General features: G+C 51.3%; 2 protein-coding genes and 1 long non-coding RNA gene across 6 annotated transcripts in view; 1 reads left to right on the plus strand and 2 right to left on the minus strand.

The window, feature by feature from the left end:
* The window catches only part of LOC102225927 (spectrin beta chain, non-erythrocytic 1), a 31,683-nt gene extending 20,412 nt beyond the window's left edge, over positions 1-11,271 (minus strand). The window contains exons 1-13 of one of the 2 annotated variants that reach the window (XM_023333777.1): positions 11,185-11,271; positions 7,755-7,948; positions 5,029-5,180; positions 3,942-4,115; positions 3,769-3,860; positions 3,611-3,691; positions 3,422-3,537; positions 3,227-3,339; positions 2,126-2,313; positions 1,937-2,054; positions 1,707-1,865; positions 1,327-1,629; positions 1,106-1,259 (exon numbers count right to left, since the gene is read on the minus strand). In XM_023333777.1, the coding sequence (XP_023189545.1) occupies positions 1,106-1,259; positions 1,327-1,629; positions 1,707-1,865; positions 1,937-2,054; positions 2,126-2,313; positions 3,227-3,339; positions 3,422-3,537; positions 3,611-3,691; positions 3,769-3,860; positions 3,942-4,115; positions 5,029-5,180; positions 7,755-7,908 (1,804 nt within the window). In that variant the 5' untranslated portion in view covers positions 7,909-7,948; positions 11,185-11,271. Of the gene's footprint in view, positions 1-1,105; positions 1,260-1,326; positions 1,630-1,706; positions 1,866-1,936; positions 2,055-2,125; positions 2,314-3,226; positions 3,340-3,421; positions 3,538-3,610; positions 3,692-3,768; positions 3,861-3,941; positions 4,116-5,028; positions 5,181-5,704; positions 6,092-7,754; positions 7,949-11,184 lie in introns of those variants that run through there. The other variant, XM_023333778.1, reaches the window with a different exon arrangement.
* A 1,202-nt stretch (positions 11,272-12,473) lies between these two features.
* Positions 12,474-18,427, minus strand: polr3f (RNA polymerase III subunit F). 2 transcript variants are annotated; one of them, XM_005814444.2, is made up of 9 exons: positions 18,245-18,427; positions 17,918-18,035; positions 17,620-17,687; positions 17,489-17,556; positions 17,308-17,420; positions 14,398-14,541; positions 13,663-13,770; positions 13,387-13,578; positions 12,474-13,311 (listed from the first exon to the last, which is right to left on the minus strand). In XM_005814444.2, exons 1-9 carry the CDS (start codon positions 18,304-18,306, stop codon positions 13,234-13,236), a joined length of 951 nt encoding a protein of 316 aa, XP_005814501.1. In that variant the 5' UTR covers positions 18,307-18,427; the 3' UTR covers positions 12,474-13,233. The 2 variants fall into 2 exon arrangements, with proteins under 2 accessions (XP_005814501.1, XP_023189547.1); XM_023333779.1 differs by lacking the exon at positions 18,245-18,427 and adding an exon at positions 18,128-18,238.
* On the plus strand, positions 13,245-17,018 carry LOC111608621. Of its 2 annotated transcripts, none has more exons than XR_002752770.1 (2): positions 13,245-13,330; positions 15,287-17,018. It is a non-coding gene; the product is annotated as an uncharacterized LOC111608621 (long non-coding RNA). The 2 variants fall into 2 exon arrangements; XR_002752769.1 differs by lacking the exon at positions 13,245-13,330 and adding an exon at positions 14,528-14,606.
* Positions 18,428-18,734: the final 307 nt, after the last annotated feature.

Below are 18,734 nucleotides of genomic sequence, written 5' to 3' on the forward strand. Positions count from 1 at the left end.
ACAGGCTGCGGTCCGGCTGCAGAACGCTGTCGCCATAAAAGTCTCCACCAACATGTAATAATTTGCAGAAAGTGCGAACAGATACATGATCTATATGTCCATAGCTGGTGTTTGTACCCAGCTGTCTTGACAGTTGCTATGTTAGTTGTTAGTCGTTGCTATGACGACATAAATCAGAAGCTTAGAGCCAAATGTTTTCTCACTCTACATTACATTTATTATTAGTTATTGCTTTGGAAAAAAAGCCAGAGAGGAATCTGAAAAATCAATAAGCAACAAAGTTGACAGCAGTCCTTCTTTCATCCTGATGACACCACCCATCCCTCAGCGCGGGGTCAGAGGTCAGTTACACTTTAAAGAGTCAAAACAATGGCTGCTGATTTTTATCAGATTGATGGGTTTTCTATTAATATCCATCTAGATTGCTCGTATATTGATATAGGGTAGATAGATGTGTCTCTCTAGACCAGTGCTTCTCAATTCCAGTCCTCAGGCCTCCCTGCTCTGCATGTTTTAGATGAGCCTCTATTCCAGAGCAGCTGATTCAAATGATTGCATGAACATCAAGAGCTGCAGAAACCTGTTGATCACCCAAAGATTCAATCCAGGTGTGTAGCAGAAGGGAAACACCTAAAACATGCAGGGCAGGGAGGCCTGAGGACCGGCATTGGGAAACGCTGCTCTAGACAGACACATCGCCACGCAGGCTCACCCACTAGAAGGAAACAAACGCACCCAGTAGATCACCTGCGTTCCATCGGCTGACATTTGATCCGAGCAGAGAGACAAGTTTTGAGTGCGAGGAGAAAGGTTTGAGAAAGCAGAGTGAATATTTGAGAGCAGAAGTTTGGAGTAGGAGCTTTACAAGCTTTACGACATGAAGTCGTGCTTTCGGACCGAAATCATGTTCTCTGGAATGACGGCAGCAAAATCCCCCAGACTCTCGGGGCAAAGGGAGGAGCTGACAGAAATGCAACTCTGTGTTGCTGTGTTCATTCTGCAGATTAGTTTTCTCAACAGCAACTGTTCTAGTTTAAGTAGCTGTTCTCCTCCAGGTGGCGCTCATGGTGAAGGTGCGGGGCCAGATGTGGCCAGAGCTGCTCACCGCTGTCGGCCACCGAGTGCTTGTTGGCGTTGTTGACGACGGCCTTCACCCTGTCGGCCTGGATGGCGATGTCGGCCTCCACCAGCGCGTGTTTCTGCAGCAGGTCTTCCACGCCCAGCAGGTGCTTCCCGTAGTCCTGAGACAGCAGCAGCATCTGGAAGACAGACCGGGGTTAGAGCTGGGGTCCTGGTCCGGGGCTGAAGGTGGGTTCCTCTGCCTGCCTTCATCTCGTCCATCCAGTCCATAATGTAGAGCATCTCCTGGAAGACCCTCTGCAGGCCCAGGTTCATCTCCAGCCGCTGCCGGCGGGCCTTCAGCAGCTCCAGCAGGTACTCCCACAGCCGGATCACGTTGTCCTTTCTGGCCGCGATGCACTTGATGTCGTGGTAACGCTCCGCCTCCAGCTCCTTCGCCACGGCGACCACGGCCTGAACACGCTCCTCGTACGCCGCGATGTCCGTCTCGATGGCCTCGTGCTTCTTGGTGGCCGCCTCCACGGCTTGGAGGTCGAAGCCAAAGTTGTCCTGGAGTCAGAGGGGAGGGCAGGTGAGGAAGGCAGGACAGGTGAGCTAAAGGTGAACTGCTGCAGAGCTCTGCTCACCTGAGAGACCAGCCTCTGGTTTTCACTGAGCCAGGTCTCCCTCATGGCTGCCTTGCGGTCAAAGCGTCTGGCCAGCTGCTCCAGTTTCTCCTGTCGGATCAGCTCCGTCCGAAGAGCCAGCTCCCTCTCATGCTCCGCCTTCTCCAGGCGTTCCCAGGCCTGACGGGAGGAGCAGACGAAGACTCGAAATCTGGATGACGTTTCAGAGAACGGCGGTGGGCGGCGCTCACCTTGTTGATGTCTGAGATGAGCTTCCCCTCACGGGGCATGTAGACCTTCTGGTTGTTGGCCCTCATCTTGCTCTGGATGGTGAAGAGCAGAACCTCCAGGTTCCCCTTCTCTGTGAACCTGAGAGACAACAAAATCAATGTCCGAACAGGTGGAGTTACCTGAGGACACATGGAGGATCCGCCACTCACTTGGGCGGTTTCTCCACGGTCCGGTACGTGTTGAAGGCCTGCAGCTGCTGCTGGACTCCCACCAGGGAGTTGGCGAACTTCCTGTTGTTGAGGATGATGATGGTCTGTTCGATCCACTCCAGCAGGTCCGACGCCAGCGACTCGTACTTCTCTATCATCTTCTCGGTCTCGATGGCGTTGTCCAACACCTGGACAACAAAGAACCTGGATGACTCAGGTGAACTGACAGCAGACCGGAACCGGATTCACAGAAATCCGACCTGAAGGGTGAAGAAGGAACCAGGTCCTTGGTACCGGTCCTTTGGTTTGGTCAGGGAGTTGCTGAGTACCTGCTCATCTCTGATTGGTGCAGTTCTGCTCTGTATCTCACCTGGTTGAAGAACCTCAGGTTTATGAACAGTGACGGGTCAGTTTGGGCAGTGAGGTTCATATTCTGACCAGATTGAAGCAAAGTGCCTGAAAACTAGCAACTAGCTTCTGAAAACAGCAGGAAACAGGAGAGTGGACCGGATCCAACCTGCCTGCTGGGTGACCCGTCTGGACCAGAACCTGCAGACGTCTCTGAAGGAGGATGTTAAGATGCTTTCTAGACTGTTTCTTTTGTTCAGACGGAAGGATCTAACTGATTCTTACAGCACTGGATAATTGGCCAAATCTTCCTTTCAAAGTCTTTGGGATTTAAATAACAGACTCCAGTCAGTTCCCAGAACACGACTGGACCTTAAATCCTGGATTATTTTGTTTGTTTAAAGTCCTATTATTTTTGGAAAGCAAGCTTGTTATGTATCATGGAAAACTTGGAATCAAAATGGACGTTTTGAATTTTGTCCACATTCTTTGGACTTCATGTCCAACGTTCTTTATGTCCAAAACGATTTTCTTAGGAAAAGAGTTCAGGACATAAATAAAGTCCAGAGTTCTTGTAGCAGCTAAAACTCTGAGCCTGTTGGTCCTTGGAAAAATAACATTGTTGTGGATGGAAGTGTTTGGAAGATCTAAAGCTGAGTAGCATTTAGAGTTTGTAGGCACAGTTCCTTTTGTTAAGTAGCGGTTTGTATAAAAAGGTTTGTTGGAGGTCACAGCACCTGGAGAGGCTCCTACCTTCCCGATGCGTTTGCCCTCCACCTTCAGCGCCTTCATCTTGGAGAAGTAGTGGTAGTAGGTGACCACGTAGGTGATGACAGACTTCTCATCAGGATGGTCCACGCTGATATCTGCAGACAGACACACCAGCCCCAGGTGAGCGAGGTTCAGCCAGGTAACTGATTGTTGCCTGGCGGTCAGACGGGTCAGAACCTTCTGGGTCCAGTAGCTTGGTGAGGCCCAGGTGCTGCTCCGCCAGGTTAAACGCGTTCTGCAAGTTGTAGTGAGCGTTGGACTTCTTCAGCTTGTCGAAGTCGATCAGGTCAGGTCTAAAACACCAGACAGGTTTTTCACAACACACCTGTACCACACCTGTCCAGGTGTCCAGGAGGAGGAGGGTACCTGTGTTTGTGGATGAGGGCGTTGAAGGCCATGCCGTCTCTCCAGCTGGTGGTGAAGTTGTGGATGTTGACGTTGGAATAACTGCAGAGGAACAGCTGAGGTCAGAGATGGTCCAGTCCGATCCGGTCACCTGGTTACCTGCGCAGGGCGAGACTTACCCGGCCGTCTTCATCTGGCACCACAGGAGCAGGGCATCCTTGGCCGATCGCTTCTCCTTATTGTCTTCAGTCTCAACACTGATGTCCTGGATCTGAGGGCAGAACAGCAGAAGCATCAGGGCCACCTGTCTCACCTCCGCCTGCTGGCGGCCTGATGGGGCGTGGCTCTGTACCTGGAAGCGCAGGATGATGGTCCAGATGAGGCCCAGAGTGAGTCGGTGGTTGCCGTCGACGATGTCGTGGGATCCCATGTTCTCCAGGTGAACCCGCTGCTCCTTCAGGAACTGCAGCGCTTTGTCCACGTTCTCCAGGCAGTGGATGCGCATCCGGCCTTTGGTGGGCTTTGGCTGCAGATAAACAAGGGAATGTAGTCCCTCTGCTGTCCACTAGGGGCCGCTGTTCATTATAAACCCTGCAGTCCCTCTGCTGTCCACTAGGGGCCGCTGTTCATTATAAACCCTGCAGTCCCTCTGCTGTCCACTAGGGGCCGCTGTTCATTATAAACCCTGCAGCAGCAGAAGATAAGACGTCTCAAGATGGCTGCTTGGTAACCATGGCAACGACACACCAGCCCTGCCTTATCAGAGGGCAGTAAAGTGTTTAGCAGGCTCTAAACGCAGTACAGGAAGTGGAGTGTCCCAGAACCTCAGGACGGGAACTGGATCAGAGCCATCTTATCTGGATCCAGAACCCGCCACTTTGACTGCTAGCAGCAGCAAAACAGGAAGTGGACACACCTGGTATTAAACAAAGTGGCGTTAAATACAGAGAGGGATGTTAGGCTCCGCCCACAGAGAGGGAAATTGTGTTAGGCTCCACCCATTTCTTGGAAAAGCAGCTTCCTGGAAAGGCGGCCCTCAGACTGAGTGGACCCAGAGAAGAACCAGAACCAGCTTGTCTAGGTTGTGTTGTATGCAGATTACATTACCCAGAATCCCCAGGGGCCTGCAGGTTCTGGAGCGGCCCTGAGAGCAGTGGCCTCATGGCTGGGAGCCCAATTCAGACTGATTGAGCCTGAAATCAGCCGGGAAGAAACAAAGAGAAACACGCAAGGAGGGTTGGGGAAGAACTGAACTACAGGTTCTACTAACGGCCCTCACCGTCCGGTTTGGACAGAACCAACGGCTCTCACCGTCCGGTTTGGACAGAACCAACGGCCCTCACCGTCCGGTTTGGACAGAACCAACGGCTCTCACCGTCCGGTTTGGACAGAACCAACGGCTCTCACCGTCCGGTTTGGACAGAACCTACGGCCCTCACCAGCCTCTCTCCGGACAGAACCTCCAGCAGCTTGATGAGCATGCGGCCGTCCCTCAGGTCCAGGTAAAGGTCGGTGATCCTGCAGGAGACTCTGGACAGGTGGGAGTTGACCCACTTGGTGAAGGTCTTCTTCTGGACCGCTTCACGTTCATCTGGGTGGAAAGAGACACAAACTGGGTTAGAACCGCTAATTCAGTAGATCCTACTGGCTCCGTTCAGGATTCTGGAACTTTACTCTGAAGGAAGGAAGAGGAACCGGATCGGGTTGCTGGTTCTGATATAGCAACAGGAAGTATTCCTTACAGAACCATCAACTCTAGAACCGGCCATTGTTTGCTCACTGGTGCTCATTTGAATAAACTGTCGTCATAGCAACAGAGACATGAAATATTTGATCAACAGAATCTTGATGTTTAGCATTTTGCTAACGTAGCCGTTTCTGGAGAACCTGGTGACCCAATTTGAGTTTCATCCAAATTTAGGACAAATTAAAAACGAATCAATTTAAACAAGATCTGAGGACGTTCCACAGTATAGACAGAGGTCCCAGAACCGGACCGGACCGACCCAAACATCAGAACAAACGGTTCTGCAGAGAAACCAGTTGATACTGAACCCAGTTAGAGGGAACCGACCTGCAGAACCTGTGAACCAGGAGGCAGCGGTTCCCCCTCACCTTGCAGCTGCTTGAAGCGTCCGTCCAGCAGGCCGCTGCTGGCCTGCGGCTCCGCCTCCATCCCTTCCTTATGTGCGACTCTTTGTGGGTCGGATCCCGGACCGCTCCAGGCCCGGTTCTACTTCAGTCCGGCGACATTCCGGCCGACGCGGCCCAGCCGGAAGAATCCTAGATGATCCGAGGATTAGGTCGGGATGAAACCGGGAAAGGAAATCCTGCGGTAGTTTCCTTGGAGGCGACGTTGCTGAACTTTGGACTTCATGAACAAGAAGCTCAGATTAAAGTTTAACCCAGCAGTCACCGTCTGAAACTCTGGTTCTGGTTCTGGACGGAAGCCTGTGGAGCGGACCGGGAGCAGCGACCTGGAGTCTGCAGCGGCGCCGTGACGAGTCCAGAGGTTGCCGTGACGCCCTGCCCCGCCCTCGCAGCAAGGCAGCAGCCTCCCTGTTCTGCTGCCGTCCGATTGGCTGCAGGGATCCCCCTCCACTCCCCCTCCACTCCAGGACTGACACGCTGCAAAAAGTGAAGGTGAATCAGATTCCTTCAGGAGGTCGCTTCCAGCAGAGAGATCCATCCAGAACCAGAACCAGAACCGGGTCAGAGCTCTGAGGGAATCCCAGCTCTTCAGGCGTTTCTTATTTGGACGAGATCCGCCTCCAGACGGGCCGGGATCAAAGACCCGACCACACGGCCTTGAGGTACTCCCGTACTGAAACCCAGAGTGTTTTCTGGGAACAGAACCAGGCCCGGTACCGGTACCGCCCAAGCCAGTCCAGACATGGAGGTTCAGGAAGCTGTTCTCTGGTTTCTGACAGAAAACAGGAAGCGAGGGAACGGTGGTTCCCCTGCTGGTCCAGATGGAGCCGAGGTCAGGAGGGGGTCAGGAGGTCAGGAGGTTCTGGAGGAACATTTCAACATCATCTGCTGCTGGTTTGGATCCAGCATTCCCAGTAAGTTCTACCTGAAAGCTGCGGGGACAGTTGGAGGTTCTGTTCCCGTTGTCTGCAGACAACACACACACACACACACACACACACACACACACACACACACACACACCATCTGCTCATATGTTTATTATGAGATGAGAGCAGCATCCATCTGGTCCAACAGAGCAGAACCAGAACCAGAACCAGGTCAGATCTGCAGCACTCCACACCAAAGCGGTGCAGGTCCAGCTGGTGAGTGTGCAGAAGTTGCATGTCGTTCCTGTTTGTGACATAATGAGCCTGCGGGGGGCGCTGTCACCAGACTGAGTTCAAGTTTGGATTCTTTTATGAAGCTACAAATAAAAACGACAATCTGATGCTGATTTCTTCCTTCACTTTCATCCAGAGTCTGATGAGGTCAAAGGTCACTGGGGTTGAATTTCTACCTTAGACTTCTCATTGGACTGAAACTGCTTGTGTGTGGGGTCAGAACCGGTCCAAAACCGGTCCGACCGGCACCGTGCTGGTCCCAGTTTGTCTTCTGCAAACAGACTGGTATTTACCCCAAACAGCTTTTTACAGTGGAGAGCGTGAGCCAATGACGCGACAGCATCGTGATGATGTCATCAGTTTCCCTTCATTGTTTCTCACATTCCAGAGTCAAAGACAGGAAGTGAGAAGCAAACATCCTGCTGGGCCTGCTGGACCAGAACCAGAACCTGAACCTGGACCAGGACCAGAACCTGGACCTGGACCAGAGTCTGGACCAGAACCAGAACCAGAACCAGAACCAGGACCAGAACCAGGACCAGGATCTTTAGCTAAAGCACCCGCTAAAGGTGCTTTAGCTGGACCTGGACCAGGACCAGCTAAAGAACTTTTTTCTTCAGCTGCTTGTGATTGGTGCGGTTCTGTTTCTGGCTCCGCCCACTTTCCCAGTGAGGCGTGCAGAGAGGCGGGGCTTCCTCTGGTCGTATCGTCTCCACTTCCTGCCGGAGCTGCGGCAGAAACGCACCGCTCCTACCAGGAACAACCAATCACAGCCAGGGGGAGGGGCTTAGCGCTGTCAGTCATCCTCACGCACTCGCTGCTGAATGAGTAAATGAGTACGACCCGCCTACCTGCCAGGGCCTTGATGCGCGATCGCTCGAAGAGCCGGGCGGAGCTGTTCTCGTTGTCCCAGTCGTCGTCCCAGCGGTTGTTGACGGTGTCGCTGCTGCTGTACTGGCCGTGCAGCTCCATCGGGTCGTACTCGGCCGCCACCGTCGTCATCATGATGGGTCGGCTGATACGGGCCGCTTCAGGGCCACCACACCTGCGGGCGGAACCACAGGTCAGAGGCAGAAGCAGAACCTGGGCCCGGTTCCATGGAACAGAACCTGGCACTGTATTGTTTCTTCCTGACCAATGATTATGTTGAGTCTGGATGCTGCGCTCTGATTGGCTGAGCTGTAATGGGGGGGTCATGTGGCCGAGCGGTGGGTCAGCATCATTTCAGCGGGACGGCGAGCCGACCGGCCGCAGAGGAGGAGACATGTTTCCACCTTTACATTAATAATAATCCAAATTAGTTTATGGCAGCACTTCAGAAAACATCTCATAACTGATTTTATTACTTTTTCTCATTCATATCGAAACAGAAACTAGTTTTATTTCTGAAAACGTTGAGCTCTTGTTGCAGTCCAGAAGGCTCCAGCACTTCACAGGGAGTTAATATTTAATGCACATCTTTGCAGCATTAATATTTCATATTGCAGAGAGGTTGAGGTCATGCTGCTCAGGTAGAATCAGGAGGCTGGAAGTTCCCACACTGACCGACACCCTGAACCTGGCACAGCCAAGTCTGACTCTGATTGGACGGCAGCAGGAGCTAGCGCCTCATTGGCTGGCCCGTGTGTTCAGGGAACCAGAATCTGCATCCAGTCTGTTTTTAACAGCAGCTTCACTGAATCCTTCTGGTTTGATCCTGGACTCTAGAACAGCAGATCTAGTTTGTCTAGAAATCTTTCGTTTCTGATTGCCTCATGTTTTTCAGCTTTCTTTATTTTCCATTGCAGGTTTTGAACTGATATCAGTTTTTGCTGCAGAACTGCAACGCCAGGCCACGGACCTCTGGCTAACCATGAATCCGCCATTTTTACTCCTGGCAGAGATTTTGTCTTCCAGGTTTAGTGATGGCGAAACTTTTGAGTGGATCGGTCTAATTGCTGGGCTGTTGGTATTTTAACCCAAACTATCCCCAGCACCAGAACATCTTCCAAATGTCTGGTTAAACTTTATTTTTCCTGGAAATATTTCACATCAGAGGGGAAAGTCGTCTTTGACCTGCGTTAGCATCCAGAAGGGTTAGCTAACTATGTCTGACCGAGGAAAACGCTAAGCTGCTAATTAATTTAAAATGATGACAAACTTCATGAATTTATTGTTGATATCCCAGCCACTGTTTGCTAGCATTAGCATCACATTGGAGTTAGCGCTGTGAGCTAGCTGTTAGCTTCTACTGGACAGAACCATCCTGTTTTTAATGTTAACAGTTTGGCATTGATTTCACTGTTTTGTCTTGGGAACATGTGATCCAAATGCTTTCAGTTACGTTCTTGGCGCTTGCGTTAGCTAACTAGCACTAACTAGCTAGGGTAAGGGTTACCCTAACCCTACCCTAACTAACTAGCTAACTATCTTGTTTACCATACGAGGTCAGTCCTGCTGCGGCTGGATGGACGAGTCTTAACGTCGTTGGCGTCTTCCAATCAGTGGGGAACGAAAAGTTTCTGCTCTGCTAGATAACCACATCGCTGCTATAAACTACAAAAATGGCTGAACAGGGTGGATGAGAACGCTCTGTGATCTGTGGGGGGCGGGGCCTGAAGGGCCTCATTTGCATTTCAAGCAATAGCAACAAAAGTTGCTCATAGACGCGTCTCAGGTCAGGGGTCAGAGAGGGGTCAAATAGAGGTCAGAGGAGCTAGAGTAACAGATTCAGACCAAAGCAGTCGAGCCTCAGACCAGCTGGATGGTTTGAGAAATGAACTGACGGGTCAATATGAAGCTCCTTATTCTGATTTAGACATTAATTATTGGTGTTCATCATCATCATCATCATCATTATTGAAGAGCAACAGCATGAAGTCCAAGCCAGGGAGTGGCTGGCAGGATGATCTCATCAACATTTCCAGGTTCTGGCCACGCACACAGAACCGGCAGCTGTCGGGTCCTGAACACACGTCCCCCAGAGACACACGACCCGTCCCCCTGCGGCCCCCGCCCCTCAGGTTGAGGAACAGCTGTCAGACAGCCAGACGGCGGAGCAGCTGCAGGGAAAACTGCCCCAACATTCCTGAACCGAGGGAACGCACCCACCAGAACCATCGACCCGGTTCTGACCCAACAGAAACCCCAACTGAGCTGACAGAACCGGTCCACTGAGTCTAGCATGAGTCTATTTAGGAAAAACTGAACTTCAACCTCCGGAACCTGATCCAGCTATGGCTTCCTGCCTGACTTCACTCAGAACCAGAACCAGCTCTTCAGACAGGAAGCTGATTGATTGATTGATCATCGATTGATTGTTGATGCCATGGCCTCAGATCCATCCAAGATGGCCGCCAAACATCAGAAACATTTACAGTTTCACTCCCTAAGGACTCATTAGACCACAAACAAAAACAGGAATCGGATCGGAGCCGATCCGTTCAGATCGGACCGGCTTCAGTTGAGTCCAGATTTTCCCAGAGTTCATGGAGGAAGTTTCTGGAGCGGCAATCCGTTCAGAACCTCCAGCAGGAGAACGTTCTGCGTGTTCGGGTCAGAACCAGCAGCTACAGCTGGCCCGGCTCTATGTTCTGGATACAACCAGAACTTCCTGCAACTTTTCAGAACCAAGAGAATGAGGAGCTGAAGTCCTGGAACCAGATTCCACTTTGGATCTTTCGGAACCAGTGAAGTTCCTGTTGAATCTGGTTCTGCAGTTTGAACACCTGCAGCAGGGTTCGGTTCTTTGAGAGGAACGTTCCTCCAGCAGAACCCAGGGATGGAGGCCGCTGTTTTCCAGCATTTTCTGCGGGCCGAGCGGAGCTGCGCGGCGGCCTGCGGAGCCGCAGAGAGCCGGGGAGAGATGGCTGGAGGCCGGCCACAGGCGGTCCGAGCCGCCGCTGAAACGGACCGGGAAATGAGGGCAGAATCGCGGCCGCAGCGGCTGTTATTGTCCCGGCCAGACCGCCTCCTCCCGCGGCCACGCCTGCATGGCGCACCGTTATTATTCTCCATCCTCCATCCGGGAGGGCGGAGGCGGCTAGGCGGGCTGCGAGGAGCCGCGGCCCGGCCACACGGCGCGGCCGGGCCCGGCGGAAGTACCGCGGTTCTGGTTCGGAGATTCCGAGGTTGTTAGGTTTGGATCCGGAGTCCAAACAGCCAGACTGAGCCCGGACTCCCGATACGAAGCGAAGTTAGCCCTAGAAACCCAGAGCCCCCCCAACCCGGAGCTCCAATCACAGCGGCCACTGAAACCCAACCGAACCGAACCGAACCGAGCCCGAGCAGGGCGGCGCTTACCTGCTAAGAGATCCACAGCGAGGATCCAAACTTCAGCTGCGGAGGAAGAGTCTGCAGAGCGGACGGAACCAGAGGAGGAGCACCGGGAGGGGGCGGGGGGGCTGCTGCAGGGAATGACGGGAAAAGATCCGCACTGACCCTCCTCCTCCTCATCTTCATCTCCATCCAGCCAGAAACAGAACCGAGTCTGTACCGGACCAGGACAGAACCAGACCGCCTTGTTCCCACAAAGAATCATTTTAAATCCCAGAAATTCAGTGGAAAACCGGAACCAGGGGTCACAGTGTTACTGGGAGAGGTCAGAGGTCATGTCTCCATACTCGTCACCTTCTCACTGAACCGGCCGTGTGGGAAGTAGAACTCTTGGTTCTGGTTCTGGTCTGACCGCCTTGCTGCTGACTGAGCCATGGTTCCTCCACCTGAAGCCAGGAGGGAACCAGTTCAGAACCAGGAAGATTCAACAGAACCGGGCTGATGGGTCGTCATCATCTCTGCCCTCCAGAACCGGTCTGACCCAGTAGAGTTCAGCAGCTGGTTGTGGGTTTGAATCCAGTTGGACTGGAGACTGTGTGTGTGTGTGTGTCTCTGTCAGAATAATTATAATACATTTTATTTATGGGCGCCTTTGTTGACTTTTGAGGACAGAATAAGTAAAATCAATAAAATAATAATCAGCTAATCTGATGGATTCAGTTTGAAACGAATCAGTTTCCAGGATGTGAAACTGGAGAGAAGATCGATGTTTCTAATGGCAACGGCAGAGAGGAGGAGGGGGGGCCCCGAGGACGGGGCCCTGGGGGACTCCGGAGCTTCAGGGTCTGAGCTACGCTAATGGAAGCTAACCTTTAGCATGATGGGGAGAAATCCAGAATCAGCTGCCATGAAGAGATCGATGTGATTCTGGTGAGAGGAACTGTTCACGAAGAACTACAGGAAAGGAACTGTTCACAAAGAACTACAGGAAAGGAACTGTTCACAAAGAACTACAGGAAAGGAACTGTTCACGAAGAACTACAGGAAAGGAACTGTTCACAAAGAACTACAGGAAAGGAACTGTTCACAAAGAACTACAGGAAAGGAACTGTTTACGAAGAACTACAGGAAAGGAACTGTTCACAAAGAACTACAGGAAAGGAACTGTTTACGAAGAACTACAGGAAAGGAACTGTTCACAAAGAACTACAGGAAAGGAACTGTTCACGAAGAACTACAGGAAAGGAACTGTTCACAAAGAACTACAGGAAAGGAACTGCTGGAGGCGCTGCAAAAACCACAGAAGAAGAACTCAGGCTGTTTTAATGTCTTTTTAATGTTTTTCCACCAGAACCATCAGGTCCGATCAAACCATGCTGACCGACCCGAGTCATCTAAACCGAATGAAGCCCAGCAGCTGCCAGAACCCGACCAGAACTCTGCAGGCTTCATTGAATTTATTCACAAACTAAACCAGCAGCACAGAAACTAGAGTTCTGGTTCCAGTCCGTTCCTGAGGTTCTGTGGGGATTCCCCACAGACCCAACAGAACCACCAGGCCCGGACCCAGAGCCGGAGAAGTTCTCTGTGTTTGTTTTCGTGCCTGGAGTCGGAGCTGCGGCCGGTGAGCCGCTTCCTGTCGGGTCGATACGGAGACAGGAAGTGGTGTAAGATGATCCGCGCTGACCGTCAGCACCGGGTCCATTAGGGCCTGATGGAGCAGAACCGGGCCTGATGGGACAAACATCGATCCGTGGGTCAGGCTGAAGACGCTCCCACTCTGGGTTTTCCCCAAAGGCACCAGAACCGGGTCGTCCCAGCTGCAGCGTCTGTATGTAGGTGATGTAACCGACTGCAGTCTCCCCCTAGTGGCGGGAGGACTTCTGTTGGGGAGCGAGTTCACAGCTTTCATACTTCCTGTTGTTTTTGTTTCCATTTTTTCTGTTGCATTTGTTTCTTAACATTTGGGTTTCAGTTTACATCGTTCATCCCTCCACCCAGCCGTCTTCACATGTCCGCAGCCCCGCCTGCTCCGTACACAGACTCCGCCCACATGGCTCCTCTGGCCCCGCCCCATCAGAAGTCCAGCCACTCGCTCATGTAGATGCAGCTGGACGGGGAGATCTCTCCTCCTTCGTGGCAGTCGTGGAACACCTGCAGAGAAGACAGACAGGTGAGGTCAGGTGAGGCTGGGAAGGGGCTGCAGGTGCGTCAAGGGGCCCTGGTTACCGGGCAGAGTCCGCAGGGCGTCTTGACGAGGCCGGTGGGCTGCAGGATGGCGTTGACGCCGCGGTACAGCTTCATCTGGCCGTCCACGCTGCCCACCGTCCCCTCCTTGGCAGCGATCACCGTCATCTCCACCTTCCCGTCGTAGATCAGTGTGTTCAGGATGGTCTCGATGTCGTCCATGGACAGGTCCACCTGTGCCCAACACACACACACACACCTGTCAGCCCACAGGTAGACCGGCTGCCAAGGGCCTGGACTGCAGGTGGGCGGAGTCACCTTGCTGATTCCCAGCTCACAGATGTACTTCCACACCTCATGCGACGTGGCGAACGAGCTGTTCCTCTGGACCATCGGGCTCTGCTTCCCGTCCCTCGCCGCTTCTGCCTTGGAACAGAGCAGAGCGGGTCACATGATCCACCAGGGGGTCACAGACCCAACCAGAAGGTCACACGACCAACCAGGGGTCACATGGAGCCGTTGTAAAGGAAAATTGAGGACGAAGACGGAGTTTCATGTTGGTTCCATCTGATCTACTGTCATTACTGAGGCCCCAGACCTGCAGAGCCTTCAGGAAGTAGACCTGTGCTGCCCCCTGCTGGCCCCAATCATCTAAACCTGAACCGGTGTGTGTGTGTGTGTGTGTGTGTGTGTGTACTTGTATATATTACATATAGAGGACCACTTTCCCAACATTTCCCAACAGAGGGAGGTCATTGTGGAAAGTGAGGACCTTCCCCAGTCCTGGCTTACTTTGCAGTTTCTCCTGAGCTCTGCTGGTTAGATTACAGGTTTGGTTAGAGTTCTGGTCGGCTAGAGTTGGGTTCTGTTTGGGTGGAGTTCGGAATAAACTAGTTCTTGTTCTGGTCAGGGAACAGGTCTGGGTTAGGATTAAACAGTCACTGAAATGAATGGAGATCAATACCAAGTCCTCAGTTTGTATAGAAGTACCAGGCTGTGTGTGTGTTTGTGTCCAGACAGCTCTGGTTCTGGTCGGACAGGTTCTGCTGGTACCTTGCTCTGCAGGAACTTGAAGCACTGCTGGTTCAGAACCTCCACGAACTCGGACTCGAAGTCCTGGTCGCTGTACCAGGCGCCGCCCGTCACCGTACGATCCGGCTGCAGGTTGTACAGCATGTACACCTTCTTCTTGGACGCCTGGAGGACAGAACCACACCGGAACCAGATCAGAACTGGGTCAGCTACTGTTTTCAGCACCCTCTGTGAGCTCCGACTAGAAACCTGAACATATAAAATCTGCTTTGAATTCTAACCCATTTCTGAGTTCATCAGACCAAAATGAAACTGAATTATTAATTTCATTTCCTTCCAGTTACTCTAATGTTGCTAAACCATTTTAATAAAGTGAATCAGCCTGATTGGCTGATGTGTAGGAGTTCCAGCCAATCAGAAGCCAGAACAGTCTGGAGCATCCAATCAGAGAAGAATGAGAGGACATTTAAATTCTGTCAAACCTTTGCAACATTTTCTAAGTATTCTGTATTTGTTTCAGTATTTCTGATGTTTGTTGAGTTTTGTAGAAATTAAAAATGTTCCTGTACTATGCATTAAATACAAGGCATAAACACGTTACACACAGTTGGTGACAAAAAACACTGTACATTATATTATATAAGCTAAATTATGGAAAATCAGTTCGTGCATTAAATATTTTTTAACCATTTGATTGGCGGCGTACAGACAGGATGAGCATGTTGTCACAGATCAGGTGAGGCTCAGCTTCCTGCTGCGCTCCGAGAATTTGAATGGGAAAATTCAGCAATTTTGAAGGAAAAATAATTAAAATTGGTTAAGCTAAATGAAAAATAAATACTTTACAATACAAACCACAGGGTGAAAATAGCAATATAAATGATCTGATTATATTTTTCCATTATGACAGGTGCGGCCTCCCCTGACCGCAGTCAGGACTTCAGGACTTCACCACAGTAATGATCAGCAGGTTCAGCTCTGAGAACGAACAGAACCGCTACAGGTTTCACTGCTGCCAGAGATTTTAATCATGTCAGCTTGAAGGCAGAGCTGCCCACACCAACTCCAACTTCAGACTGGGTTCCAGAGACGCCGGTACCAGGCCTGATGTCACCGTTTCTGATTCCTTCATCTACCGGCCTGAGGGAACCTGAACGCACCATCCATCAGAGCCTCACAAGCTGCCTGGTGATGCCTCTCTGCAGCCGCAGCATTGATGTCAAACAAACTGGGACATTTTGAACATACAGACCTGGAATTACTCGCCGGCAGCCTTCTGTTGCATGAAGACCTGCACTGACAACGTCACAGTGACAAATGTATCCGAGTCTTCCCAAACAAAAAGGCAGAGCGGAGAAGTCTGCTTAGAGAAAGGAACGCTGCCTTCAAGTGTGGAGCTGAGGCCCTGCAGCTCGGCACGGAGAGAACGGATCGGAAAACGGGACGACCAGAAGGACGGACAGGTTAGGGTGGGAATCCAGCTGGAGGCACTTCTCACCGGCACAGAAGTTGAACCACTTCTTTGCTCGTCTTGAGTGAAGACAGTAGAAAACTACAAATGTCTTGGGACTATTAGTTAAAGTTTATATTGAACCTGGAAAAAAAGGGCCAGCAAAGATTGTTTTGTCTAAGAAAGCTCACAAAGTTTCAGGTTGATAAGTCAAAGATGATCCTAGTTTATAGATCATATGTTGACGTTTTCTCTCCTCTGTTGGTTTGGTCATCTTAGTATTCAGCAGAGTAATAAATACTAGTAATAAGATCCGAGGGTTGAACAATGCTCACTTACAGAACTGATCAATAAATGGACCATCCTTACTGACGGCGCTCAGACTCTGCGTATGAACAGCAACAGTAACAGTAGCAGCTCTTTTGTTCATACGGGACCCGGCGGAGGGACTCTCACCCGACTTATTTTACATTTTTTAATGTAAAAAGTTTTTAATTGAAAAACACGGCGAGCCGCTGGATGGATGACGGGCCGAGCGCCAACCACCGGGCTCAGAAGGTTTTCTGGGAGAAACCTTAGCATGCATCCGCTTCTCTGATTTCAGCTCTGCTTTCATGGCATCCTCCCTGACAGACCGGTACAAGCTGGCAGGCCTTGGAAGCCCCTCTCCCACCTGTTGCTGGATTAAGGACTTCCTTACGAATCACACACAAACAGTCAGAGCGGGCCTCTGTAGCTCCGCAGGGCTGCGTGCCGAGCCCTCTGCTCTTCACGCTTCCAGACCACCAAAGTAGCACCTTGTTAAACTTGCAGACGACGACAGCAGGGGGTCTGACCTCAGGGGAGACCGTCCAAAGCTCAGCCAAGACCAAGGAGCTCGTCCTGGACTTTAGGAGAAGTAAAGGAGACATTCAACTGCTGGACAGAGGCCGGGTGGGGAGGGCCAGACTTCTGCTTCCTGGGGGTTCATTTCATGGATAAACAGGCCTGGAGCTGAAACACAGCAGAACGGACAAAGACGGCCCGGAGACTCCAAGTCCTGCTCCAAGTCCTGCTCCAAGTCCTGCTCCAAGCTGCTGGAGGTTTTCCATCGATGCTCCACTGAAAGCATCAGCTGCTGCTGCCTCTGACAGACGGACAGTTCAAACCCAGCAGCCCTGCGGTTTCTAGTCGCCATGGCTACCGTTTACCGTTTGCCACCAATTTCATTAAAGTCCATGTAATTTCATAGATATAGAATTACATTATGTTTCTATAATGACAATAACGATTATTGATTGATTGATCATTTATATTTAATGTTTTGTGTATTTAGACACCAGCTGTGTATGGAGGACCGATCCTGCCAAAACCGAAATATCAAAATAAATAACCGATTTGACAAAAGTCTTTAAAACGACAAAATATTGCACCAAAAAGTTAAAAATAAGTCTGGGTTGTACCAGCTGGGCCTGAACCGGGCCGGGCGGTTCTGGACTCACCGCCACAGACTTGACAGCCTTGATGAGCTTCTTGCTCTCCAGGTTCTTCAGGATCTTGTTGATCTCCGTCAGAGGGAGGTTGCTCTTGAAGCGGATGTCTCTGCTCCAGATTCCTGCGGCGACACCAGAACCGGCCGTGAGGTTCTGACCCGATCATGGCAGGCCATCTGCAGGACGCTACCTTTGTTTCCTGCGTCCTCGATGATCTGGTAGACCAGCTTCTCCTGGTTGTCAGAACCTTTCATCTTGCTAGAACACAGAGGAGCGTCAGGGAGGAACGACCCGGCAGAACCGGGCCGGCGAGGAGCTTACCTGGCGCTCTGCGTGTCCTTCAGCCGGTACAGCAGACCCGAATTGTTCCTCAGCAGGTCCAGCTGACCCTGAAACACAGTCGGGTCAAAGGTCAGGAGCCGGAAAAGTTTCACACCCTGACAGTTTCTTCTTCCTTTGTCTTAAAAGTTTCACATCAGACAAACAGGAAGCTGCTTCCTCCAGACGTGGTTCGGCCCAGATTCTCAGTTTATTGCTGATGTTCCACAGAAACGGTCTAAGTGATGCAGTCCACTTATACGGCGAATAACGAACCGAACCGGAACCGGAAGTGACTGACCAGGGACAGCAGCTTGTTGAGCGCCATGGCGCGCTGCTGGGGCTCCAGGTGAGGCAGGTCGTTCTGGATCACCTGGTCCGTGATTCCCTGGGGAAACTGCTGACACAGCTCCTTGATCCTGGAAAACACCCGAACCGAACCGGGTCAGAGCCTGCTTCTGGAAACATTAAAAATAATGAAAACGTTTCTCCTGGTTCTTCCTCTCCGAACCTCTGGTTCTGCTCCTTTCAGAATCATTCTGTTTAAACCTGAAAGTTCTGTCAGCTGGAGTTCGGTTCTTCTGAGCTGAACTACCTCGGAGTTCGGTTCTTGTGAGCGGGTTTTCACCTGTTCTCTATCTCCGCCGGTTCCGAAAGGTTCGTCTCCTTCTTCACCTTCACCTCTGCCATCCTGACCCAATTCAGTGGTTCCGTCTCTCCGCAGCGGGGCCGGGTTTGATTGGACCGGGTTTAACGTGTTGCGATGAGCCGGATGGTCGGGGTCCTTAAGGCTGCGTCTCTCGGTGTGAGCTGTCCTGCGCCGTGCCTGATTACAAAGGAGTCGGGGTCCTGCAGATATTCTGCTGGTCGGTTCTGTTCAGGAACTAGTTCCGTTTTATGAAATAAAATATATCAGATATTTAGGCTAAAACATTTTACCGGGAGTTTTAATGTAGAAAATACTGCGGCTGTTTTAGAAAAAGTCGGCAGTGAAACCCAGAAAATCCGAGAAAAATCCGGACGAGATTGAATCATATTAAATATATAAGAACTGTGCCGGTGTTATGCCCAAAAATGCATGCCTGCCGAGAATTGCATCCCCTGTCGCGGGAGCGCGC

Source organism: Xiphophorus maculatus, chromosome 5 (assembly GCF_002775205.1).
Source record: "Xiphophorus maculatus strain JP 163 A chromosome 5, X_maculatus-5.0-male, whole genome shotgun sequence".
NCBI classification, from domain to species: domain Eukaryota; kingdom Metazoa; phylum Chordata; class Actinopteri; order Cyprinodontiformes; family Poeciliidae; genus Xiphophorus; species Xiphophorus maculatus.

Bases quoted from the DNA above. Each gene is read 5' to 3' on its own strand.
- polr3f (XM_005814444.2), bottom strand. From the start codon at position 18,306: ATGGCAGAGGTGAAGGTGAAGAAGGAGACGAACCTTTCGGAACCGGCG. The intron at 18,036-18,244 runs GTGAAAACCCGC...GGTGTTTTCCAG, and splicing joins CCGGCGGAGATAGAGAACAG to GATCAAGGAGCTGTGTCAGC. The intron at 13,312-13,386 runs GTAACCAGGGCC...TCTTCTCTGCAG, and splicing joins CGCCCTGCGGACTCTGCCCG to GTGTTCCACGACTGCCACGA.